General features: G+C 39.1%; 1 protein-coding gene across 1 annotated transcript in view; it reads right to left on the bottom strand.

Moving 5' to 3' along the window:
- tpo (thyroid peroxidase) overlaps positions 1 to 27,712 on the bottom strand; it is a 45,252-nt gene that overhangs the window by 7,343 nt on the left and 10,197 nt on the right. The window contains exons 5-12 of the mRNA XM_007904748.1: positions 22,566 to 22,695; positions 16,956 to 17,162; positions 15,285 to 15,794; positions 13,367 to 13,625; positions 13,100 to 13,270; positions 9,257 to 9,494; positions 5,415 to 5,623; positions 4,179 to 4,349 (exon numbers count right to left, since the gene is read on the bottom strand). Of these exons, the coding sequence (XP_007902939.1) occupies positions 4,179 to 4,349; positions 5,415 to 5,623; positions 9,257 to 9,494; positions 13,100 to 13,270; positions 13,367 to 13,625; positions 15,285 to 15,794; positions 16,956 to 17,162; positions 22,566 to 22,695 (1,895 nt within the window). The remainder of the gene's footprint in view (positions 1 to 4,178; positions 4,350 to 5,414; positions 5,624 to 9,256; positions 9,495 to 13,099; positions 13,271 to 13,366; positions 13,626 to 15,284; positions 15,795 to 16,955; positions 17,163 to 22,565; positions 22,696 to 27,712) is intronic.

The raw sequence follows: 27,712 nt of genomic DNA, 5'->3' as shown, positions 1-27,712 counted from the left end.
AATTTAATGTGAAGTCCTTGAAATCTTTTAAATTCAAATCATGAAATAAAATTGGTCAATAACAACAACTTGCACTTATATAGCGCCCTCCACGCAGGGTAATGTGGCAGAGTGCTTAACAGTGGTGGAGCCTGACTCTGAGCTGGGGGTGAGGGGTGGCTGTAAGCATGGTTAAAGAGGAAGGTTTTCAGGTGGGACTTGAAAATGGGGAGAGAGGGGACAAGGTGGAGGGATTGAGGGAGTGTCTTCCAGAGTTTTGGGGCATATTGGCTGAAAGCACGACCTTCGATAGTGGGGCGGAGGGTGCGAGTGACAAGCTGGAACCCAGTGCCAGTGGAGCAGAGGCACCGGATAGTGAATTGGGGAGTGAGGAGATCGGAGAAGTAGGGAGGTCCAAGAAAGTGAAGGGATTTGAACACGAGAGTGAGGATCTTTTAGTCGATTCGTTCGGTTACGGGGAACCAGTGAAGCCAGGCCAGAACTGCTGAGATGTGAGTAAGGAGTTTGGTCCGGGTAAGTATGTGGGCAGCAGAGTTCAGGATGAGCTGGATCTTTTGAATAGTGGAGCTGGGGAGACTGGCGAGGAATGCGTTTGAGTAATCCAGGTGGGAGGTGACAAACACTTGCACTAGGGTTTCGGTTGCGTTTGGGGTAAGTTATGGTCAGAGGCGAGCAATGTAGTGGAGGTGGAAGAAGGTGGCCCTGGTCAGGGACTGGATGTGGGGAAGGAAGAACAGCTGGGGATCGAACCGAAGGTCTAGATTGGGCTTTGATTGGTAAGTATGAGGGAAGGTCCAGGGAGGTTGAGGAGTTCAGATCCACAGGAGTGAAGACATTGATGGGAGTCAAGGAGTATGGCTTCTGTCTTGTCCACATTTAGCTGCAGGAAGTTTTCATTCATCCAGGCCCTGGTCTGGGAATCCATGTCATTCATTTCATGGCTGTTGGTTGGGCTTTGCTGTGCACAAATTTCCTGCAGTGTTCGTCTTCAAAATGCACAGTAATTACTCTTAGAAAATATCCTGGAAGTGCAGCCAATTGCGCACAGCAGTGTCCTACAAACAGTCGTGGATTGAAGTTACCAATTTTATTATTGTTTTTTTCTTGAGGGTTTATTATTAGGCGTGTGGAATAAGAAAACTTGCCCAAGGGCGAAACCTTATTATTATTATAATTCATTTCTGTTATTATTAAATATGTCGAAGAAATTAAAACAAAAAGGTTCAACATATTATTAAATATGTTAATAATAACATTTAAAAGAAAAGACCTACAATATTTATTCACTTTGTTGTATAACAAAGTCCTGAAAGCTCTCATTCCAAAGCAGACTCTTCTATATAAATACCACAGCATGTCCCGCAACAAATATAACATCAATAATTGGTTTGAAAACCTCCCATGTGGGTGATACAAAGTAACAGTCTGGAATTTATGCTGGCATTTCAAACATATTTACATTGTTATCTGATAGAACAGAGTCCTGTAGGAATAGCATCAACACTTAATGTGGCAGTGATGGAGCTTGATCAGATTCACTTGTGTGGGTGATTCGACTGTACAGAAGACAGGTATTGTAGATATATTTGGCAACATGAAGGCGGATAATAAGGTACCTTGATTGAAATGATATGCACAATAAAGAGAAAGGGAGAGAAAGAAACACAACATAATAAAAATAATAATCCTTGCAATTTGCACACAGTAAATTCCCATCAATAGGATATTAGGAGAAATTGTTTTCTCTTTTCAAGTAGTGCCATGTGATCTTTAATGTTCACCTGAATAGGCAGATTGGACCTTGGCTTATCTTCCTATCTGAAGGAAGGGCATCTCTGACAATGCAGCACATCCAGTGACACTGGAGTATCAGCACAGACTATATGAGTTCCAAGTTCTGACATGAGGCTTGATTCCACTCAGGGTTGAGAGTGCAATCAACTGAGCCATTGCAAACATACAAAAGAAGGGAAAAGGATAGAATTTGGATTTATACCTTATTCATCGGAACATCTTAAAGCACTTTAATCATTGTCAAGTGTAGTGATTTTTAAAGGCAAACACGGCAATCATTTTCCACATGACAAAGTCCCACAAACAGCCATGAGCTGAATGCTGCCCTATTAATTTGGAAGATTTTTGGCTAGGGCTAGGGACGCCAGAAGAAACCTTTCTCTTTCAAAATGAATCTTTAATATCCACAAGAGGACAGAAAGATGGGATCTCTATGTAGCACCTCCGACAATGCAACACTGCACTGGAAAGTAAACCTAGCCTATGAGTTAAAGTCCTGAAGTGGGTTTGGAATTCACAAATTCACAAGCTGTGCGCTTGAATGCTGGAAACTAAACTATGTTAACACCTGGCTAGAGAGACACAGAGACAAACAAAGAATGCTCACAGAAAGATAAGGATGTATTGAGATACAGAAAGATTAAAACACATTGAGATACATATTGAGAGCTATACTGAAGATATACTGAAATAAACTCAGAGAGTGAGAAACAGGCAGAAAGAAACTAACATTCTCTATCACAGTGCAGTACTGACTGTACTTTTGTCACTGATATGAAGGTCATGCTGTGGTTGAACCTTACTGGGAATCCCTTTGAGCAAAAGGCAGAAACGCTGTTGAATAGGGAAAGCAAAATTCCCTATATGCAGACTCATATGCATACATTGAGCACGGATTACTAGCTTTTCTCTATCAGTGAGGTTTGTAAAAGAGCTGATGGGATTCTTAACTCTTCTCTTTCATTCACAGGGATAGATTAGAAGACAATTTTTGTTCACACAATGGTTTTGTAGACATGAAATGCTTCACTACAAATGGCTTTGGAAGTTAAATCCATAACGGTAATTAAACAAGAATTGGAATAAACACTTGAGAAAAAATAATAATTAATTGTACAGGAAAAGATGGGATTACTTTAGTCAGGTTTGGGAGTGGAGGGGTGGTGGGGTTGGGGAGGTACCACTCACATCCTGAATATCTGTGTATATTCCCTGTACCTGACATTCTTTACTTTGTCTTTCAGCTCCATCTATCACCATCAGTCATATATGACACTGACCTATTCCTATTTTTACTTTCTTTCTCTTCCTTCTCAGTCTCTCAAACATATCTTCCTCTGCCGCTTTTCCTCGCCTTTCATTGCCTCACTCCTTCCCTGCTGTCCCTTCCTTTCTCTCCTTTCCCCCTCCTCTCCCTCTTCCCCAGCACTTTGGGATGTCCTCCTGACCTGAAAGAGCAAAAGCTTAGGCAAGTTTCCTTACTCCACACACTTCTGCTTAACTAGCAGTAAGATCGTACTTGTTACTTGATTGGCAGATTACTTTCCGGAGTAAAAATCCCTTAGAAAAATAATAATAATAATTTGGTCACTCAATCCATGGTTGTTTAATGGGGCACAGCTGTGCCTAATTGGCTGCCGGTTTCGCTCATGAAAAATACAGTCACTACACTTTATAGTGTATCCTGTGAAGCACTTTGAGATGTTGCAAAGAGTTGATAAGGTGTTGCAAAGAGTTGATAAGGTGTTGTATCAAATGCAACAATTATTATTATATTATTATTCATTTATTGTTGTTTTCTAATGGATCTACATCTTTACAAAATCAAATATGATTACATATTTTGTAAACTTTGCCTTTACTTTTGTCAATTGCCTCAGTGATAGAAGGAGAAATGTGAAAATTAGGTCTCTACCAACATGACTACGTAGATTGTTTTAGTTGGACTCTGTAGGCAAATCATACATCAATATCTGGAGTTACAACAACTATAACAAACTGATCAAATCAAAAGCAAAACTCAATTATTAACAGCAGCTTTATATATCAGAGTAGGATGCTCAATCATGTTGGTTGTATGTGGCTTTGATCGAGTTTGTTGAATATTAATATTTTTGAATCTTTTCTATTCTGGTTGTACATAAATCACAATGTCAATTCCACGAGTGAGCTGCAGGCACAGCACTGCAGATTTATTCCAGTTCAAGTTCCTTCAATGTCGGAAGAAGATGAATAAGAGTGGAGGACAGTAAGCATTAGTGTGGAGTTTTGCAAACACAGGTACTTTGCAGTTAATTGAAATGCTTCTGAATCCAAGGAGCTTAAGTGATACAGTGATTGATTAAGCCTTCCTTACACACCACTGTAAAATGTAAAATCTTTACCCTTGCAGACTGGTGGATCGCTGCTCCATCCCTTGACTGTGCAGATCAGCTCCTCCAGTCCAACCAGTTGAAAACCATGGTGACAGATGTATGAAATGATGGATGGTTCAGATGTGTTGCACAGCACAAAGTCTCCATGCTCCACTGGTTTTGGGGGGCCACACAATCCAACTGTGGGAAAAGTGTAATGATAAACTACTGTACATTTGTTAATGTCTGCCCTGTTTTATTAGCATTGTCAGCACTCATTAATCCCTATTCATCCATTCTGGTAGATTTAGGCACTTTTTGAGACATCTTGAAGAAGTGATAGGCGCTATATCAAATGTAAGGATTATTAATATTATTATCATTATCAGGTGAGAGGCAGAATCATTCAATATGAGTTTCTAATTCTTAACTGGCGTCAGATTTTAGACAGGAAGATGTAGAATCCTTTCTGTACTTCTGCCCTAGAGCTTCTAAATCTCCTAAATCACATTTGAATGGTTTGCTTTTATATGAATGATGATTATAGTTCCACATGAAACACAGTTAGAGTCAGAAGATTATTTAACATGTGATAAAACTGAAAGAGAGAAAATTCTTATTTTAAACTAAATTTTAGTCTTAGGGCATTATGATTTCTGCTCTCAAGAATAGTTGTTAACATTTTGTTGATAGAAACCCTTAAATGGTTTGGACATCTTTGAACATTTTTCATACCTTGACAGCAATGGGTTCAAATCATTGGGGAAGAAAATATTTGTGTGTCTGTCATGAAAATGTTAATTAAACTTAATAACTGCTTTGATCACCAATTTATCTTTTTAATCATAAAATATAACAGCGCTACATCACAGGTCATGTAGTCTGCCGCAGTTCCAGATAACCCATCTAGCCTAATCCCATTCCCCTACTCTCTCCCTCAAAGCTTTAGCAATTCTTTTTTTTTTCAAGCATCTATTTTAATTTGGTGGTTGAAACATTTAAGATGAAGTGTTTAAGAAGCTACATATATACATCAGGGGGAAGGAAATAGAAGGGCCTGAGAGGAAGTAAGGAGTGTGTGGAGACTCATGTGGAGTATACATGAATAGTTGGGCCGAATGGCCTGTTTCCATTCTGTAAATCTCTGTAAATTCTCTTTTTGAAACAATTTATGGACTCTGTTTCCATTATGAAGCAAAGATTGCAATCAGTCAAATAATACTTAACATTGAGAAGACAGTAGTAATGTTGGAGAATCTTTTGCACCTTGTTTGAGATTTTCACGCCAGGCCTGATGATTTAGTTTGTTAACTTGATTGCATGGTACAAAATCTTGTGGGAACTGCCCCAATTGAAAAGCATCCAATGGTACTTCAGTAATTCCAGTGTTATCGCAAATGACACGGGACAGCGAATGCTTCAAAAGTTCATGTCTTTGGGCTGATGTGAAGATACCAGGACTTTCCCACCAAAACCTGGACAACACGGAAGAAAATTTGTTATCATGGAGTCTAATTTCACTCACAAAATACACACGTTGCAATATATTCTGTGAAGCGCTTTGAGACTTCTCAACGACGTGATAAGGTGCCATATCAAATGCAAGGATTAACATTATTATTAATTTGTTTCCTGACACGATTCCTTTATAACAAGTATGAATCATGCTAGCTGAGCTATGAGCAGTGATTAGACAAGTTAGGGCCCTTCAGTCTTCAGAGAAGCTGATCAGAGGGGACCTCATAGAAGTACATAAAATTTTAAATGGGATTCAAAAAGTAAAACCAGAGCAATTCACCAGGACAGCAGAACAGGAGGACGCAGCTTTAGAGTTGCAAAAAGCAATTTCAGGACAGACACCAGCATGTTTTTCTTTACTCAGGCGGCAATTAACGACTGGAACAGGTAGCCAGAAGGACGGTTGAAGGCAGTATATTAGACTCATTTAAAAATCAGCTTGATGCTGTGATGGGAGGATGATAGGGTGGCATTCTGGAGGAATAAGATTCTTTATCCAAACCAATTTCATGATCTTGTGAAATCAAGACTCCTTTTCTGCAACCAGACATATTTCACAATAACCAATGGGAATTATGCTCTGGTGAAATCTACCTTGGGATTTGACTCACAAACTTTGCCTCTGATGAGTTCTCAAAACAGAGTTCAAATTTCTTAAGTCAGTGGGAGGTAATAGCTATTTCTCCTCAAAAAATGTGTGCGGCATTCTTACACATCTTCCTGATGTGAAAAATGCTACATAAATCTAAATTGTTGTTTAATGTTGCAGGCTTTTTTCAATGGAAGTAGCTTTGTGCTGTTTCAGGACTTTTTCAACAAATCTCCACAGATATCGATTGACTAAGAATATCCAGTTCCTTCACACATCCATTACTCACTAAGGCATCTTCAGTCCTGCAGTATATTCTTTTATCATTGCTCCTACCAGTCTCCAGTGATTCTACACCTGACTGACTTTCTGTTCACTTTCAACAATACATTTTGTATGAACTCCAAATACTTTTGCTGGATTAATAAAGATACCATGTTACTGTTCAAAAAGAGAAAGGATTATCTCCTGGCCAACAATCCCTGGAAAAAAACTGGTCATTCACTTCATGGCTGTTTGTGAGACACTGCTGAGCACAAATTTGGCTGCCACAATCAACAACAACAACAATATTGCACCCTTCATTATAGTGAGGTAATGTCTTAGAGTGTTAATGTACAAAATACACTTTGCACTAAAATCCTGTGAAATGCTTTGAGACATCCTCCCAACGTAAAGGCACTATATCAAGTGTAAGGTTCATTATTATTCTGCACATATACCACTACTTTCCTCCTCTTCAACATTTGATCGGCTTGCTGCTTCTAAATGTACCTTTAACTTTCAAATATCAGTCTTTGTTTCGCTTTTCCTTGTTTACTACTTCAGGATATTAAATCACATTAAAGCTCAAATAGTTATTCATCATGTTAATGCAATATGTTGCAATAAGTTAAAGCAACCGTAAGAAGTCTTCAATTAATTTTTTAAAAAATCACATTTGACTCTTTTAATAACTAATGTATTAATTTTTTTCAGTGGCTCTGTCTCACCGAAAAATAACCCACAAGCAATTCCACGTGGTTCTAGATTTACTCAGTCGTGAGTCTGACACATGTGGAAAGCAATCACCATACTTAAGTGTATTCAAACCAGATTGAGAGTTTGCTTGCCACCTACAAATTAATATTCACACTCTCTCCCTAGAGGGACACACCCTGCTTATCTAATTCCAGAATTTATTAGGTGCAGGTTGGGTACTGCTGCTTAACCAGCTAAAAACACATAGTTTACCATTGAAAGCATTGTCTGGCAAACATCCCCGCTATTTGTCAAGCAAGAATCACTCAACCCATTAGGGCTTTGGCTTGCAGGGTTAATTGAAGCTGAGTGAGAAAAATCCCCATCCTCAGTGGCCTGGCTTGTTCTTCCAAGTCTTGCTGATGAACCAGGCTGGCTGGTCTGTCATTAGTATTGCCCTGCAGTACTGCGTACCTACCTGGCTCAGTAACTGGACTACTGGGACTGCCACAGAGGGTTAACTTGATACCAACATTCCTTTGCCAAGCATGTAGCCTTGGAGCATTCAGAGATCTCACTTACTTTCTTTGCATCTGGTTCAGCTATTTTTTTACCCTCTTCCCCACTGTGTGACCTATTCTTTTCATTGTGTCTTTGGCCACCTCCCCCCCTTACTCCCCCGCCACCTACCCAACCCTCCCACACACACACACACATACTCACACACCTTGGGATAATTGTCCGTATGAAAGGCATTATATAAATGTAATTTTTTGTTGCATTTTAACAATTAAAACACTGTAAAAATCATAATTTCATCTTATTTAAAAATAAATAAATAAATGATTGGGTCACTCAATCCACCACTGTTTGTGAGACACTGCTGTGCACAATTGGCTGCTGCGTTTTGCCCACAAAATATACAGTCACTTCACTTTGCAGTATATTTTGTGAAGCACTTGAGACATCTCTACAATATGATAAGGCGCTATATCAAATGCAAGGATTTCTATTATTATTTACTGTGTTTTCAATGCATATATTTGCACATTACACAACAACTCAACATTTTTCATGGGTTGCAAGAGCCTAACTCAATATCATCCACCAGCTAACCCCAAGAGAGTATACAAAAAAGTTGTGGTTTCCTTGACCTTGCTCTGATAATGGATAGAGCTTTGCTGATTTAGCTTATTGTCGTTACTTCGTCAATTTCACAGGACTTGCAACCTTCTGCTGCAGAATGATAACTATGGCAGCAGGTTAAAACGCGTGTCATTTAGAATTATTTTCCAATAATTCCAGAGCACTCAGCGATAGAGAAAATATAGTTTCAAAGTCCCTCTGCACTGACCTTACATGTCTGGTTGATTTTCAAGGTCACTTTTGTGGGTTAATGGATAAAGTATTCCTTGTAGTCAAAAGGATGCATTGCTTTACTTCATTTCCAGTTTAACAGCTTGAAACATCTGACATTCAGTCATGCTATAAATCCATTCCCAAGCCTGCACAATATACTTTACTATTACTAAGGTTGGGTTATTAATAAATATGCAATGGAATCAAAAGGTCCATTTTCTCACTAAATATTTTATTAGAAATATGCGTCAGTGTTATTTTTGTAAGACTTGCGGACTTCTGCATCCTTGCTTGACATAAGTTAATGTAGAATGATGCAAATGCTACTAGTGCATGTCCTTGGCATCAAGGAGCTGACGGCGAGAACAGTGGTAAAAACAATTCGATTTCACTGCTTTCCATTTTGCAGGCCAACCTACTAGCAACATGCTGTCCCACAGCCCCATAAATTGAAAGTAACTGCGTATCTTAGAATCACTCTAATTGCCAATTGGGAGACAAAAGGCCACACAAATAATACAGAGGAATTGCGTGTTTTGATTCAGTTCCCAGCAAGAGAAATTGGTAATCTGGCAAATAGATTTGCTTCAAAGTGTCTGATAAATCTGCAGTAATAGCAAGTATTAGCAGCCTGTGACCATAACTCAATTGGGATGGCAAAAACAATATACGTAAAACTTACCTATCACCTTCTCTCAAAGCTTTCATTTGTTTTCCAATTAAACAGCCAAACAATGGTCCGATTCTAGCTCCAGGGAGAAAATCTTCTGCTAAACTGCCAAGCCAGACATCGATATTGTCTGGATACTTATAGACATCCATAATCTTTTCAACTAAATCTAAATCAGAGATTGCTTCACTTAAATTCATTTTAGTTTCCAATCTTTCCAATCCACAAAACTCCCTCCAGTCATTGTATCCTGGGAAAAAAAAGAGAATTGGCTGGTTATAAGCCTGCAGGGTGAAACCTTAGGCAAGTTACCTTATTCCACACACACCCTTCTGTTTACCTAGCAGTAAGTAGGAACCTGCTGTTAGTCAATTGGCGGATCGCTTTCTGGGGATAATAATCCTACCACATGCAAAAAAAAATTTGGTCACTCACTCCACAACTGTTTATGGGACCTTGTCATGCACAATTGCCATGAGTTTCGCCCACAAAGTACACAGTCCTACACCTTACAGTGTATCCTGTGAAGCGCTTTGAGTACGTCTCAATGACGTGATAAGGCGCTATGTCAAATGCAAGGATTATTTATTATTATAAATTTGGAAACATGGGTTGTATGTGGTTGACACCCAACTGTATCTCTCTGCCACCACCCTCGATTCCAGGACCACTGCTCCTCTAACCAATTGCCTGTTGGACATCAAGTCCTGGATCAGAGCTAATTTCTCCGGTTGAATATCCATAAGACAGAGGCTTTCCTGCTTGGCAATTGGTATCTTGTTATATAAATACTATTTGTTGTTGTTCACAGATCATAGTACTTTGGTCAATTCTTCTGTGTTGTTTAGTAATGGATACACGTTTACTTGTTGTATTTCCTATGATATTTAGTGGAAAAGATCATCACACATTAGCTCTTATTGTGGGAAACACTTTGGGATGATTCTCAAGTTTAGGCTCTAGGATAATGGGAAGTATTAATTATTTTATTTTATTGACTTCCCAATCATTCTTTCCTTTTGTTTTCTTCCCTTCATTATCTTTCTTGCACCATCTCCCTCTCTTCCTTTTACCATTTCCCAACTCAGAGCTCCTAGTCTTCAATTGGGGTTGAGTACAAGTAAAACTGACTGAGGTCTAAGACTTCTTATATACTATATTCTATATTCACTCTATACTGTATTCCAGTTCTACGCTATATTTGGATGGACATACATTAGAATATACAGCACAGAAACAGACCATCCGGCCCAATTGGTCTATGCCGGTGTTTATGCTCCACATGAGCCTCCTCTTGCCCTTCCTCAACTAAGCCTTCAAGCATAACCTTCTATTCCTTTCTCCCTCATGTACCTACCTAGCCTTCCCTTAAATATATCTCTGTTATTTGCCTGAACAACTCCTTGTGGTAGCATATTCCACATTCCCACTACGCTCTGTGTAAATAAATTTCTTCTAACTTCCCTATTTGATCTTTTTGTGACTATTTTATATTGATGGCCCTTGGTTTTGGTCTCAAGTGAAAAGAGTCCAAGTGTAACCTCTCAGCTCTGGGATCATCCTTGTGAATCTCCTTTGCACCCTCTCCAGTGCCTCTACATCCCTTCTATAATGTGGGGACCGGAACTGCACACAGTATCTAAGTGTGGTCTAACCAAGGTTCTATAGAAGTTTACCATAACTTCCCCGCTTTTCATTTCTATCCCTCTAGAAATGAACCCCAATGCCTGGTTTGCCTTTTTTATGGCCTTATTAAGCTAAGTTGCTACTTTTCTTGAATTGTGTATGTGTACCCCTAGATCACTTTGCTCTTCTACCCCATTTAGGTTTTTATTTTCCAGGGTGTATGTGACTTCCTTATTCCTTCTAACAAAATGTACCACCTCACACTTTTCTACATTGAAATGCATTTGCCATTTAAATGCCCACTCAGCATATTTATTAATGTCTTGCTGTAATTTGTTGCAATCCTCCTCTGCATTAACTACTCCCCCCAATTTGGTGTCGTCTGCAAATTTTGAAATTGTACTGCTGATTCCAGAGTCCAAATCATTGATATATATTGTGTACAACAGTGGTCCCAATACCAATCCTTGTGGAACACCACTGCCCATCCCCTGCCAGTCTGAGTAGCTGCCCTTTACCCTTACTCTCTGTATTCTGTTTTGTAGCCAGTTTGCTATCCATTCTGCTATTTTTCCCCTGACGCCACACGCTCTGATCGTATTCATTAGTCTATTATATGGTACCTTATTGAACGACTTTTAGAAATCTAAATATATTACATCTACCCCATTACCCTTGTTTACTCTTTCTATTCAAAGAATTCAATGAGGTTGGTCAAGCTTGACCTTCCTTTTTGAAATCCATGCTGACTATTCTTTATTATGCATATTATTATGATGATTGCTTTACAACTTGGCAGTTTATTTTAGATTCTTTTCAGTTCATATTAGGCTCTGGCCAGTCTAAGTTGAAGTTAACAAATTAGGGCTAGGATTTCCCTGATGATTTTTCTGAAATAGATTCCACAGTGAGACTGACACATTCAATTTTTCTAGCGACTCTTAACAGTTATTAGAGGTGACCTGGGTTATTTTGGTCACTGAATCCAAACTATTTTAATAAGAAAAGTAATTGATTACCTTTCTGCCTGCAGCATCATCACTTATGGCATGACTTAAAATGAATAAATGCCTTGAGTTGTCATTAATCATAAAAAGAACCAAATGTCACACCAGTTCATAGACTTTTCTTTAAAAATGTATTCAATTTGTAAAAAATGTTTTTTTTTAAAGCTTATTAGATTGATTGTTGAACAATTCCTGTTGAGATGAACACATGAACATAGAACATCAACATAGACACATTAACACAGGCACATTAACACAGGCCAATAATATAGACCCACCAGGACAAACACATTAACACAGACACACCACCATAGACACATCAACATAAAAACTTTAACATACATCAACAGAGATAGATCAATGTAGACATGTAGATGTAGACTCATTAATTTAATCACATCAACATAGAATCAGAATCATGTTTCTTTGATCTGAAAATTGTGATATTTGGTGTGATTGCATTATATTACAGAAACATACTACCTGTTGATGTCTGGCTACAGATAATAATTCTTGGATTTGATATAGTGCCTTATCACATTTTGAGACATCTCAAAGTGCTTCGAAGAATACACTGTAAAGTGTAGTGACTGTGTATTTTGTGGGCCAAACATGACAGCCAAGATGTGACCTTTTCCTATCAAATTATATTGCAATACTGTAGCTGTTTGGTCTAAAGCCTACTTTGGCTGCTGTTGCATGTGCCAACCTGATGAATAATAATAATCCTTGCATTTGATATAACGGATTATCGCGTCTTCGAGATGTCTCAAAGCACTTCATAGAATATACTGTAAAGTGAATTGATCGTATATTTTGTGGGTAAAATGCTGCAACCAATTGCGTACAGCAGGGTCCCACAAAGAGTCGTGGATTGAGCGACCAATTTAAATTATTATTATTATTTGAAGAGAATTATTACCCCTGGAAAAGCGATCCTCCATTCGACTAAAACCAGTGCTCTACTTACTCTTACGTAAACAGAGGCGCGTGGAGTAAGGAAACTTGCCCAAAGATTCGCCCTGCCAGGAATTGAACCCAGGTCTCTTGCTTTCAAGCCGAGTACTCTAACCACTGAGCTACAGAACTCCACAATGTCGACAGGGTAGAATTTTCTGTAACTAAATTATCTTCTCTGATGATAATTACAATGCGTATTGCAATTTCCTCTCCTTTAATCCTTTTTGTAGACAACACCTATTGAATCAGGAGTTCAAGGTACCAGGAAGGCCATGATCACGCCCTCGCTGCAGATTGAGTGAGGCCAGGTCAAGGGCTACAGCATTGGTCAGCGCAAATAGTTTCTCTGTCAGTTCTTCAGTCACCATTTGATCCTGAGTTTGCAGTTTCGCTGGCCTTGCCAGAAGTCCTCTGAACAAGGGGTCTAAACCTCCTGTAAAATACAACAAGAATTGTGAGCCATTACACAGCCCCTTAAAACTGCTTCACTTATATTTTCTGTGTTAACTTGCTGGCTCATGACACTCACCTTCTTTAATGATTCTCCAGGGACTGAAAAAAGCTTCGTGCAGATTTAGACTTGGGTAATTGGGATGCTCCTGGTAATTTTTATCAAGTCTTTGTAGCTTAGGGCTTATAGTAGCATGGCCAAATCGAAATGCTGCAGTAGCAAACACATTGGACACTGCAGGGTTCAGAGTTTTATCATATCCACTATAGGCTCCTATAAACTGATTAAAAGCCCTGGGACCAAGGATTTTAGGAACGTAGTCTCTCATTGTAATAATCTGTAACAAAGTAAAAAAAGAGTGATTATCTTAGCAATCAATTAACCAAGATTAGTGGGATAAGGTTTGCATTGTTTAATAATGTGTTACTTGTATTAAATAATAATAATCATAATCCTTGCATTTGATATAGCGCCTTATCATGCTGTTGAGATGTCTCAAAGAGCTTCACAGACTATACAGTAAAAAGGATTCACTGTATATCTTGTGGGTGAAACGCAGCAGCTAAAAACATATAGCAGTTTCCCACAAACAGTAATGGATTGAGTGACCAAATTACACCAATCGACTAAGAACCTGGTTCCTACATACTGCTAGGTAAAAAGAGGCATGTGGAGTAAAGAAACTTGCCTAAGGTTTCGCCTTGTCAATAACATAGATATAGATAAGTATCGCATTCTTAGTTCAGTGAAGCTAAAAGCATCAGCCATAGACGTTTCTTTTATTATTTCGAACAGCTTGAATACAATTGCTGTACTTGGAGAGCCAGTGTGCTTTCAACTAATGCACTAAATGGACAAGGCTGCAGTTCTGTCTGCTGGGAAATAAAGGGTTTTAGGATTCCATTATGGAGTTATCAAGAACTGGAACAGTCTGTCCCAAAATTATCACTAATGCTCTGTCTTCGAAGATTTAGTTCACGTTACTTTGCATTATATTTCAGGTTGTCCTATTTTAAACTCTGTTAAAAAGACTGGTAGGAGCAGATGCAATCAATGATATGACAACAGTTGCTACACCCATATGCAGGGTAAAAATTGTGATTTTTCTATACAGACGAGAGGCACGTTACCAAATTGGTTAATAGACAGCACACATTCCAGTTGATTCATGAAGGCTGGACAAGGGTATCAACATCCCCTCCTCCACCACCAAATTCAGGATAATCCTTGAAGCCATTTAAAACATTTCCTTTGCTAACTGTGAAACGTAACATTTCAATGTTGCTTCTTGGGGCACTGCCTTAACTCAACCCAGTGCGGATCTGCCATCATACAGAACATGAGGACCAAAATTCAGCATCCCATCTGTGCTGAGGTCGTCAATGCCCAACGCCTTGGGACGTCCTCCCGACTTGAAAGGCGCAATACAAATGTAATTTTGTATTGAATTGCATTGTTGTACAAATTAAACTTTTACAGATTCTACAAATTTATTTGCCGAACAGAATGTCTCAAAAAATGTCCCTGCTTGCCAAGGAAAATATAAATATATATTATCTATCTCTACTCCATTGTTCACATCTGGCCAGATGCTTTCTACAGATGACATTCCCAAAGCAGCAGCAGCAGCACAGGAAGCACCATATTGCAAGCAGTTTTTGATAAGCTTGTATCATTGTAGCTCTTTAGTCCAATCAATTGCTAACCAGATATTTATTTCATTTTTTTTTAGGAAATAATTGACTCAGCATCATTTGTTTTTGCTGAGAGACTGTTTGATTTATCCATTGTGTGGGGAAAACAATTCTAATCTTGAGTCTTATGTGAAGTTTGATAGGTTTGTACTTTATCCACGTTTTCAATCCAAGTGAAATAAAGTAAAGCCCAAATAAAATAGATAGCCTGCTTATATTCTACGTTATCTGATCCAACATGTCCACAGATTTTTCCCTGGTTACCATTTTATGAAGGAGCAACAATTATACCATCCACTAACCTGATGCAGAGCACCAACAATTTTCCGCGCCTCCTGGTACACGGTTTCTGAATTCCAGTGAGGGTTTATCCCATGCAAGGCCTTTGCTAAACGGTTATGCTCACGCATCCAGAGCGTGTGCATTGAAACAAGAGTGAGTATTTCATTTGCTCTGCTTTCACCTGCTAGGAAACATTCCACCCGTTCACCCTTTGGCGCATTAGGTTCTTGCACACATGGTGATTGTACCTGGTCCACGAAAGGTAAGAGTGCATAGCCACCATCTAGGTATCTTGTGTTAGTAAGTAGGAGGCCCTCCTGGCTTGTATAATTTCTCAGCCTTACTTCATGAGCTGGGGTGCTGCCATAGACAGTTGAGGCATCAATGAAGGAAGTTAATGCATTGATTTGTTGTCGAGGGTTGAGACCGGAAGCGGTTTCAAAGTCTTGTTCTCCTGAACCACAAATAGGAGCGGAGCGATAAAAGGTGATGCAGCCATTGCTTGTAACCCGGGGATCACTCCGAGGGATCTGTTTAATAAAATTGAAAAATTGACACGATTTTGTGTGGAAATAGGATTCAAACACTGACCTTTCCCTTACTGGGCCTTGGTGTGAATCCAGTCCAGACGGTGGGAACAAGTTATTTAATCTCCTTTCTTTATTGGCTATATGAATCCTATGTAAAATGGGTTGAAGCGGTCTCAGTCCAGTTCCTAGGGATGTAATACCCACCCTTACTCTTCAGCAAAATCATAAGATGTTAGCAGTGGGAAACTTTGTGGTATTCTTTAAAAATCTTACTTGCACTGATTAACACAAGAAACATCTTACAGAATACTCAAACTTTACCCCATAATATTGGCAGTAAAACCGAACTTTAAAACCAACTCACTAACCCACGTAATCTTAGCCTGAAAAGAAATGAAGGGGTTGAATGCAAACCTGGGTTGGAAGATCATCTGGGTCAGAGACCAATTAAAGTTACAGATTGTTTTGTTTGGACATATGTGTGTGTGGTACAAAATCAACAGCTTCTGCTATTGCTTTACTGTATTAATATTTCTGAACTGTAGCTCTCTTGGGAATGGACAGTTGTAGTAGGAGCAGGCATTAGCTGCAATGCAATTTCAGGGAAGAGCTGAAACAATTTTGCCTTTGAACATAAATATGTTGAACTCTGACAAGATAACTTTCTTCAGTCCATATTGGAGCTTTTGAAACAAACTGCTTTGTACCTGTAAAAGGTTTAAGCGAGGACACTAAGGTTAAGCCAGATCCATGCTTATCCCTAAAACTACTAATTTATCTAAAACGTAACTGATGAGTGTTCACTAAAGTTAAGAATCCTAAACAGCTCACGTGTCAGTTAGAACTATAGACATTCACAGCACAGAAGGAGGTCATTCGGCCCATCGTGTCTGGGCTGGCTCTTTTAAAGAGCAATCCTTTCAGTCCCATTTACCTGCCCTTTACCGATATCCAGGTAATTTACTCATTTTTGGATATCTATCTAGTTTACTTCTAAAAGCTAATATGGATTGTGCATCAACCACCGTGATAGGTATGATAGGTATTCTATATTCCAACCAGTTTGTGCAAGAAAAAAATTCTCCCCCATTTGCTCACTTAGCTCTAAACTCATATTTAGCATCACTCAGCCCCCCCAAAAAAAGTCACAAAGCCATGCACCTTGATTGGAAAGCAGGGGCTCAGGTTGTTGCATGTGCTCTGGCAGTCTATTCCTCCCAGGAAGGCAGCTTGACTACTGCTCTGGGGTGTGAATGCAAAATCATGGACAATATACTGCCCCCACTCCACCATGATATGAGAATATAGAGTATCTTCTCTTACAGCCTCGTTGGATGCATGCAGAATCCTGTTGGTCACTTCTCGGACCTGTTGGACAAACAATCCAGATAGTGGCAAATACAAACTGAGCGCAAACAACAAAAACAACAACAAATTAGATTTGTGTCGTGGTTTTCATGTTGGGAGGACGTCCCAAAGGGCTGGACAGTCGGGGATTTGGACCCTAGCTGGGGGTTGGGGTCAGGAGTGATGGAGGGCAAGGAGGATGAGGGTAGGAGGTTGACCAAAAGCGTGGTCAAAGAGGAGAGTCTTGAGATGGGTTTTGAAGGAGACAAGGGAGGGAGCGAGGCACAATGTGCTCTGTATTCATGCTCTCTCTCCAACATCACATTACATTATAACTGCAATTTAACGTAACTAGATTATTGACTACCAAATCTTCTTTGAGCAAATAGACACTGTCTTTAAATCTATTTCAAGCCCATGTCTGATTAGCTTGCTATTGTGCTAATTTCCTTTGGGGTTAGCTGTAAAAAATGTAGCTCAACATTGTTTGTAACCAGCGAGGTGAAGGGAAATACCCATTCATTATTCCTAGGAATAGATCCAAACTTTTGTTTCAAAAAAGAACATTAATTTTATCAGAAATCTCACAGCACAGAGAGAAGCCATTTGATCTATGCTCCCTGTGCCATGTTACATGGCCCTCCATTGCCCACTGCACTATCCACTGTGATCTCGTGTTGCTGCCCTTCCCCATAACCTGCATTATTTTCTAAGTAATATGCAAGCATTTAGAGCTAATTCCCTTTTGAATGATGTAAATGATTTTGCTTCAATTGTTACGTCTTAAAAAAAATCAAATGTTTGTATTTGATATAATGCCATGTCTCACTTTAGGAGTGATCACCAAGTAACAAAGTGTCCAAAGAACAGTTCTGAGTTTTGAGTCAATTTGAGTCTTTTATAATAATAATAGCCTATATATATCGTGAATTATCATGTCGTTGAGATGTCTCAAACTGCTTCACTTTTAAAGCAGTATCCGTTAATTTTAATAATCATATTATCACTTTTTCAGTTTAGAAAGGACAAGATGTGAAATACGTTTACTGTAGTTCCTAGTCTGCTTTAATAATGTGTGAACTGGAGTAATGGTCAGGAATACTCCACAGGAATCTGCCTTGTTTCACCAATAGCTCAAGATGAATATCCAGCACTGAATAGAATGCTGATCTCTGTTGATTGCATGGAGCCTGAGCTCACCATTGAGGTGCTTTGAACACGTTTTTATTGCATGTCACGGCTGAAATGTTGGGTCTTTGTGGGACTGCAAAAGGGCAATGAAATGTCAGAGCTATTTCACCAGGGAGCTTAAAGATTGATATGTTAACTAAGGCAATGCTTTACATTTGAAAGTACTTTCCCGAAGGGGAAGTTTTTTTTAAATTGACTGGCCTATAGCTTTTATTCTTTGAATTTATTCTTTAAATTTACTTTGAATTATTTCCTTTACTTGAGCAGTCAATGCCTTAGGAAACACCCGAGGCTTCAATCCATTATTGACTTCAAATTTAAGATTGTGTGGCATTTTGAAACATTCTTAAATTTAATCTTAGTTGAATTAAGAATGCAGAGAAACTGACTGCTAAATTAGGACTGATGTAAGCATTTTCAAAACATTCCGCATGCAAAATATACAGTCATTGCACTTTACAGTAAATCCTGTGAAGCTCTTTAAAACATGATTCCTAATGTGAACATTACTGCAGAAATTTACAAAGATTTGTAAAGAATATCCAACAAGGAAACAGGCCAACCAGTCTCTGCTAGTGTTTAAACTCCACATAAATCTCCCCCGATTCCTTTACCCCCTTCCATACCCTTCTGCTTTCCCCTCTCTCTTGTGAAGATCTAGCTTCCTCTTGAATGCATCTATACTAACTGATTCAACCACCGCTTCAGGCAGCAAGTTCCACAATCTCATTACCCTCTGCATGAAGTATTTCTTCCTGAATTATGTAGTCACCATTTTATATTTGTGTCCCATGGATATGGATTCCCTAACCAGTGGAAACAGCCTATTTATGTTAATCTTATCGAAACCTTTAATCATTTTAAACACTTCTGTTAGGTCTCCCCTTTAATCGTCTCTTGTCTACGGAAAAAAGGCCCAATCTATCCAGTCTATTCTGATTACAGTAACCTGCCAGCCCTCGTATTATCTCTGTAAACCTACACTGTACTCTTTCCATTGCTTCTATATTCTTCCTACAGTGTGGAGACCAGAATTGATCTCCTCATGATTCCGCTTTGCCTTCCTAATTGTCTTCTTAACTTCCTTCCTAGGTTTGCCTGTATTCACTCCTGTTTCCCTTTCCATTCTGTATTTTTTTAAAAAATTTCATTAGCCGCAGTTATCTTCACTTCCTTATTTATCCATGCCATCACATTATTAGTTAATTTCCCCTTATTTGCGAAAGGAATGTATTTCTTCTGTATCTTTTCTATCACATGGTTAAAAATCTTCCATTGCTGCTCAACATTGTTGTTTGCCGATTTTCCCCTCCCTGTCTACCTCAGGCAATTAATTCCTCATACCATTATATTTAGCTTTTATTTCAATCAAAGATCTTGGTCCTTTACTTGTCTATATTCTTTTTTATCAGAATTTTTAACCTTATTATCTTATAGTCGCTACCCCTGAGGTGCTCCCCACATTGAAATCCCTGACCTGCTCTGGCTCATTGCCTACTATATTGAGCAGCGCTTCTCTTGTTGAAGTTTCTGCACATTGGGACAGAAAAAAGTCCTCCACACATTGCAAAACCCCATCTCCTTCTCACTTCCTACCCCCTCTCTCTGCCAATATATCTGGGTATAATTGAAATCCTCCATAATTATTACTTTATTTTTGCTTATCTCCCTTATCTGCCTGTATATTTCTTCTTCTATGTCTTATCTGCCATTGAAAGTACATACCCTACAATGTGGCTAGTTCTTTTTTATCCTTTATCTCCAGCCAGATGGATTCTGTCTCTACTCCCTCAATTATTTATATCCTTTCCAGTGCGATTTTAGCTTCTCTTACCAACACTGCTACCTCACGTCCCCTTTTCCTCTCTCTGTTCTTTCTAAATATATTGTATCCTGCAAGATTTAATTGCCAATCATGTCCAAGTTGTGACCATGTTTCTGTTAATGCATTTACATCCAATTCCTCACTTTTCATTACCACCTCCAGCTCTCCCATTATGTTCCACGTGCTCTGTGTGTTGCAGTACAGATCATGTAACAGATTCCTTTCTTTTCAGGCCTTCTTGTTATTGTTCAATCATACCTCCTTTTTTGCATTTTACTCACATCTCTTCCCTGCGTATTTAAATTCTGCTCACCTCTTCTCTCCTTTACTCTACCAATTACATTAATATTATTTGTTTTTCTGCAGGCCCCATTCCCCATTCCCCCTGTCTGATGTTTTCTGGGATACTTGTACTCTTCATTATTTCCCCTATATTTTGTCTATAATGATTTCAACGTATCTTGTTACTTCCCGGTAATCAGCAGGCCTGAGTTCTCTTTCAAGGTTACTATTATTAAAGTGGTTTAAATGAAAGTTTTATGAAAATCAATTGTGCTATCAAAACATCGAACCTCATTAAAGATCTGAAATTACACTCAGTCTTTGTCTATTCTGATCATTTTTTTCTAACAATTTTAGATAACACCCCTTGAATTTGATATAGTGCCTTATCAAGTTGTTGAAACATGTCAAAGTGCTTCACAGGATTTACTGTAAGACTGAGTGACTGTTTATCTATAAAGTTATGGCAATAGTCAATTTGCACACAGCAATGTCCCACAAATGATGTGAATAACCAAGATTATGCAAGATATTGGAAAATTCTTCAAATTTATTCTTAATCTGGCAATCAGTTTTTCATAGTTCTTAAAACGAAAACGGTTTCCTGAATTTTTTTCCACAATCAAGCGCCATCTTAAAATTGAAGACAAATTGTTCTTATAGATAAAGACTTGGTGACATTTCTGAACAAAAGTAACTTTAGTAGTAAAACTTTTTTTTGTCCAAGAAGCAAAACCAGAACCAGAGATGGTGATTCCATCTTATTCCCAGTTCATTCCAGGTAACTGGAAACTCACAAGCCTAAGCTTTCACCAAGGTTCTTTTCATTGTGCTATTGATTCATAAGACACAGCTCCCAGTGCCTGTCTGGCCTGCCCGTATCTTAAGTACTCATTTGGATTACTGTGTAACTGTAAGTAAAAATAATGGACAACACCGGATAATGTTTTTTTGTTCCCACCCTCCGAAGTGTAATCTTTACTGCAAGCTTTTAACTCTTCAAATGCTGAGGTTTGGGTGATGCACAAGTGAATGGAGAACCCAAGTTAACAACAACACCAATACCAAATTGCATTTATATAGCACCTTTGGGATCGGGTCAGGGATGGAGCCCAATGGAGGTGGGAGTGGTGCGGGAAAGATGACTGAAGGGTGGTCAAGGAAGAAGGTCCTTGAGAGGCATCTTGAGGAGGCTAGGGAAGGGGCGAGATGGAAGGACTCTGGGATGGAGTTTCAGAGTGTGGGGCAGATAATCTGAAAACTCGATCACCGATGGTGGGCAGGGCAGGGATTGTAAAGCAAGCCAGTGCCTGCATTCTTTGTATGGACATTTGCTGGAGATCTTTGGCTCAGGTATTGTGCAATATAAGGGCAAAAATAAAGAGTGATGTTGAAATTGTATTCTTAAATTATTGACTATATATGGGTGTCACTCTAACCACTCCCCTCCAGCCCCCTACACATACAATCTGACTTTAACACAATGATAATCATTTTGCAATAGAGCCTTATTAGGTCATTGGAATGTCTCAAAGTACTTAATGGAATCTTATTTTGATGTGTAGTGACTGTATTTGTAGACAAACACAACAGTCAATTTGCACACAACAAAGTCCCACAGACAGTGATGAAGTGAATGACTAATTTTATCTGGAGTATTGTTGGCCAGCACAATTGGAGAAAGTTGCACAACATTTGGTCCACTGGTACATCTGGACACCTTCAAGATTTGTGAAGATCATAAATTGCCCCATTGGTGAAACACTTCAATATGGCAGGTTTCAATGTGGAGTTTTCTTCCATTTGGGAAAATACCAATTGTGTGCGATAAGTAGTTAGCACAACATTTCTTTACCCAGCTCAGATTACATTCCTTTTAAATGGAGAAAATCTTCCACTTGAAAACCCAATCGATATACATTATAATAATAATAATAATCCTTGAATAATCATCGAGTTGTCAAGTTATCTCAAAGTGCTTCACACGATACACTGAAAAGTGATGTAACAATATTTTGTGGGAGGACTCAGCAGTCAATTTTGAGCAGAGCAGATGTTAGCGACATTGTTCTTTAACACTTACACTTTAACAAACAAGAAGGTCTACCACAAAGGAAAATACTTACAAGCGGTAGCGTTAAGCCATTGTACAAGAACTCGGAATTCCATCCTTTGGGCTGACTGAATCCGTCCTCATATTGTGGAGGAAGCCATCGGGCAAGAGCAGTGTTTGAGGCTCCCCATCGAGGATTGTTTCTAAAAGAGAATTTACAATAATCCTTATAATAATCCTTGCATTCCATAAAGTGCTGCGTTTCATGTTGAGAGAACATCTCAAAGAGCTTCACAGAATTTACTGTGAAGTGTAGTGACTGTGTATTTTGCAGGCAAATATGGCAGTTGATTTGTCACACAAATAGCCATGAACTTGGTGGTTAATTAAAGGAAAAAAATTACATTTAGAGTATTACAACACACAAGGAGGCCATTCGGCCCATTGTGCGTGTCCCAATCAGTCCCACTCCCCCACTGTTCCCCATGGCCTTGCAATTTTTTCCTTTTCATGTACCCATCCAATTCCCTTTTGAAAGTTATTATTGAATCTGCTTCCATCACTGTTTCAGGCAGTGCATTTCATATCATAACAACTTGCTACGTAAAAAAGATTCTCCTCATCTCCCCTCTGGTTCTTTCGCCAATTATCTTAAATCTGTATCCTCTGGTTACCGACCTACCCACCTGTGGAAACAGTTTCTACTTATTTGCTCTATCAAAACCCTACATAATTTTGAACATCTCTGGTAAAATCTCTCGATTAACCTTCTCTGCTTTAAGGAGATTAATCCCAGTTTCTCTAGTGTAACTGAAGTCCCTCACCCTGATACCATTCTGGTAAATTTCCTTTGCACCCTCTCCAAGGCCCTGATATCCTTCCTAAAGTATGGTGCCCAGAATTGGACACAATACTCCAGATGAGGCCTAACTAGTGATTTATAAAGGTTTAGCATAACTTCCTTGCTTTTGTATATTCTAGACCTCTATTTATAAACCCAAAGATCCCAAATGCTTCCTTTAACAGCTCTGTCAACTTGTCCTGCCGCCTTCAAAGATTTGTGTATGTGAACCCCAGGTCTTTCTGTTCCTGCACTCCATTTACATTTTTTATACAGTCTTAGTCCATAATTCGAGTTTTGACCACTTAAAATTAAAGATTAGGTAAAATTGTGGAAATTTATTAAATTCAGTCTTAATATGGAAGCTGGTTTTCTACAGTTCTTAACATTAATTAATTTCCAAATTCAGATGAATTTCTGCATTAAACATTGATATTGTCTATATCTTGTGACGGGGCAATTGAAAACTTTTTTTTCAATTCTTCAAAGACAGTTTCTTCAGGTGTCCCAGATATCAGTTTCAAGAAACATCTCAACTATTTTAAGGGCTATATTATATATAAGCATACATTTAGTTTCATCTTGTTTGAAAATCACACAGAATCACAAGATGATTCTGATGAACAAGCCTTTCCTTTGTGAAGTCCTGTAGCTCAGTGGTTAGAGCACTCACTTTGCAAGTGAGAGACCTGAGTTCAATTCCAGGCAGGGTGAAACCTTGGGCAAGTTTCCTTACTCCACACGCCTAATAATAATCCCTCCAAAAAACAAAACAATAATAAATTGGTCATTTTCAATCCACCACTGTTTGTGGGACATTGCTGTGCGCAATTGGCTGCCGCGTTCGCCCACAAATATACAGTCAATTCACTTTACAGTGTGTTCTGTGAAGCGCTTTGGGACGTCCTCCCGACGTGAAAAGCGCTATATCAAATGCAAGGATTATTATTATTATTATTATTATCTGATCACATGCTTCCAGAACACCCACCCACCATCTCAGTATCAAGCTGTTTTATTAAATAAGTCCAGTTTCTTGGCCTCATTCACCCTTCCTGGTAACCTATTCTAGTTGTTAATTATCCTCTGTGTTAAATCCTGATATCTATCCTGAAATTCAACTTGGGTCGCCTAAGCCCATGTTCTCTGCTATCTCAGCTCAATCAAAATTCTTGTTCTGGGATTACTTTCCTCGTTACTTTCCTCTACACTGCCTTTAGGGCCTCGACAGCCCCTTGATGTCAGAATGATCAGAACTGTCTGCAATACTCTAGGTGTTCTCTGACAGGAAGACTGTACAGCTTGAGTATGAGTTCTGAGTACCTAATTTTACTTGTGGACAGTGGTTGGGGGTGAGTCACCCAGAAAATTTTAATCTTCTCACCCTAAAAATACACAGACACTCCACTTTACAATATATTTTGTGAAGGGCTTTGAGACGTCTCAAAGATATGATAAGGAAGTATATCAAATGCAAGGATTATTACTTTTGTTAATAATCAATTTGCTTTTGCTCCCTATAATAATAATAATAATAATCCTTGCATTTGATATAGCGCTTTTCACGTCGGGAGGACGTCCCAAAGCGCTTCACAGAACATACTGCAAAGTGAATTGACTGTATATTTGTGGGCGAACGCGGCAGCCAATTGCGCACAGCAATGTCCCACAAACAGTCGTAGATTGAAAATGACCAATTAATTATTGTTTTTGGTTTTTGGAGGGATTATTATTAGGCGTGTGGAGTAAGGAAACTTGCCCAAGGTTTCGCCCTGCCTGGAATTGAACTCAGGTCTCTCACTTGCAAAGCGAGTGCTCTAACCACTGAGCTACAGGACTCCACGACTCTATGGTGACTTGTCTTTTTTACAAGTCAAAGAAAATGTTTCTTTCAATTCTTTGGCATAATTTGGATTTTAAGTTTCATATTATGTTTGAAATGAAATCAAAGGAGTTATCGATTCAGTGCTTTTGATGCCACATATGGATTGTAGGGTTTGAAGTATGGCTGTCAGCACTATGTTTAATGGTTGAAACACAGAAAGACAGTGTTTTATGTGAGTTTCTGTAATTTGAGCTTTGTTTAACAATTTTCTTTTAAAAGAGAAGAAAATACGCAGGGCTCTGTTATCTTTCCCACTTTGTTCTCTCTCCATACCAATGCTTTATTACCATTCAATCTTAACTATGCTATTGATGAAGAATCCACTTTACATTCATCAAGTTGCTTTGAATCACATGATCCTTCCTCCCTCTCCACCCCTGCTGAGCACACAATTTTTCTTCCCCTCAATGTGCATTGCCAAAACCAATAAACATTGATATTGTCTATGTCCTGCAGTGAAACAAGGGAAACCTTGTTTCTTTCAATTCTTCAAAGACAGTTTCTCCAGGTCTCTAGATATCTAGCCAACAGCTACATCCTCTTATCATTGGTGCCTCAATACTTATTCCTCCTTTTTCAGTCAGCATTCATAGCCTCACTGTCTCCTCTGATCTGGAATGGAACTCTTAACATCTCATTCAATATTAATGCTGTCTCCAAGAAGATGAAGGTCACTCTCTTCATAAACCCCTCCAATCGGATTTCCGTGCCGCCCACAAGCAGAAACAGGCTGGGTCAAAGTGCCAAATGACATTCTGTCCATCTGCGACCAGGGCTCCCTCTGCTTGAACTCTCTGCTGCCTTTGCATTCTTGACCACTCTATCCTCATCTACTGCCTCTCCTCTCACCTCAACCTTCACAGTTATGTCCTCGAATGGTTCAGATCGTACCTCTCACACCACCTCCACATCTTCTCCACAAACTGTTTCTCCTCTAGTCCCCGCACCGTCAGAGCTCTGTCCTTGGTCCCCTCCTCTTCAATATCTATATGCTCCCTCTTGGTGACGTCATCCGCAAAAGTGGGGTCAACTTCCACATGTAAGCGGATGACACCCAACTACTTTTCTGCCTCCACTCTTGATTCCAGGACCACTGCTGTCCTGACAGAATGTCTGGCAGACATCAAGTCCTGGTTGAGAGCTAACTTTCTTCAGTTAAATGTAGCAAGACTGAGGCCCTCCTGTTTGGTGCCTCCACACCTCAGGCGCTAACAGCATCACCAACCATGGATGCACAAATCACCTTATTAAGCCAGTCCGGAATCTTGGCATCTTGTTTGACCCTCAACTATCCTTTCTACCCCATATCCGTGCCATCACCGCTCTGCCTTCCCCCACTTCCGCAACATTGCCCGGCTCTGCCACTGTCTCACACCTCAGGCTGCTGAATCCCTCATACACATATTCATAACATCGAGGCTTGACTATACAAACTCCTTGGTTGCCGTCCTCCACAACTCTTCCCGCCCTAGACTGCAGATCATCCAGATCTCTGCAGCCCAGGTCTTCTCCCAAGCCAGAGTCCGTGACCCTATCACCCCAATCCTCGCCCAAAACACTGACTGTCCAGCACCTTGGGATGTCTTCCCAACATGAAAGGCGCTATACACATGTAATTTTGTTGTTGTTACTGTTGATTTTTCCATTTTAAACTCTATTTAATCTAAATTTGTTTATAATGATATTATTATTATATTATTATTATTAATCTAAATTTGCGTCCAAGACATGAATATTGTGCCTACTGTATATCCAGAGGGTCTTTTGATATTTTTTCAAATTAATTAACAGGATATTTGAAAATTCTGTTTCTCCCTTCTCTCTCTCTCTCTCTTACTCACTATAATTCTCTGCCTTTCCTTATTTTGTTCATAGTTATTACTTCTATCATATCTCTTCCCTTGATTCTTCTAACATTCAAAAACATTGTCCTATTTTCTACCTCTGTCTTCACTGTTGAAATTACAATAATAATGTTTACATTTAATAAGGGAGGTAGACTTCAAGAGGACATTTCAAAATACTTTGCAGGATGTACTATAAAGTTAAGTGACTGTGTACCTTGTGGGCGCTTGTGACAAGCACAGAGTTGGACACATTTACTGAAATGTCAAGGTGCGACTTAAAATAAAAAGTGAAACAAATTGCTAACTAAGCAATGTGCTTATTTGTTAGAGTGAGATGGAGATATAACTGAGATATATCAATACAGGTACTTTTTAAAACAAAAATAATATAATGTTTGTTCAAGTAACTAGGGTTTGGCCGGTTCGGTTATGGGTGATGTGCTGCAGCTAAATTTATGTAAGGCAACAATTGAAGTGTTGTGTGTAGCCATGGAAAGCGTACTGCATAGGTTTTCAGAGATGACACCAAAGATGAGCTGTTATAATTAGGCTCAACAAATGGGGTCTATTTCCCTCGGTGGGTGATCTTTCATCCATTATTCCCTCATGATTTAGAACTCCATCCCAGAGTCCATTGCCTTCTCACC

This window comes from Callorhinchus milii, unplaced genomic scaffold, assembly GCF_018977255.1.
Source record: "Callorhinchus milii isolate IMCB2004 unplaced genomic scaffold, IMCB_Cmil_1.0 Scaffold3, whole genome shotgun sequence".
Classification (NCBI taxonomy): Eukaryota; Metazoa; Chordata; class Chondrichthyes; order Chimaeriformes; family Callorhinchidae; genus Callorhinchus; species Callorhinchus milii.
Note: the sequence above shows the minus strand (reverse complement) of the source record. Positions and strands in the feature narration are given on the sequence as shown.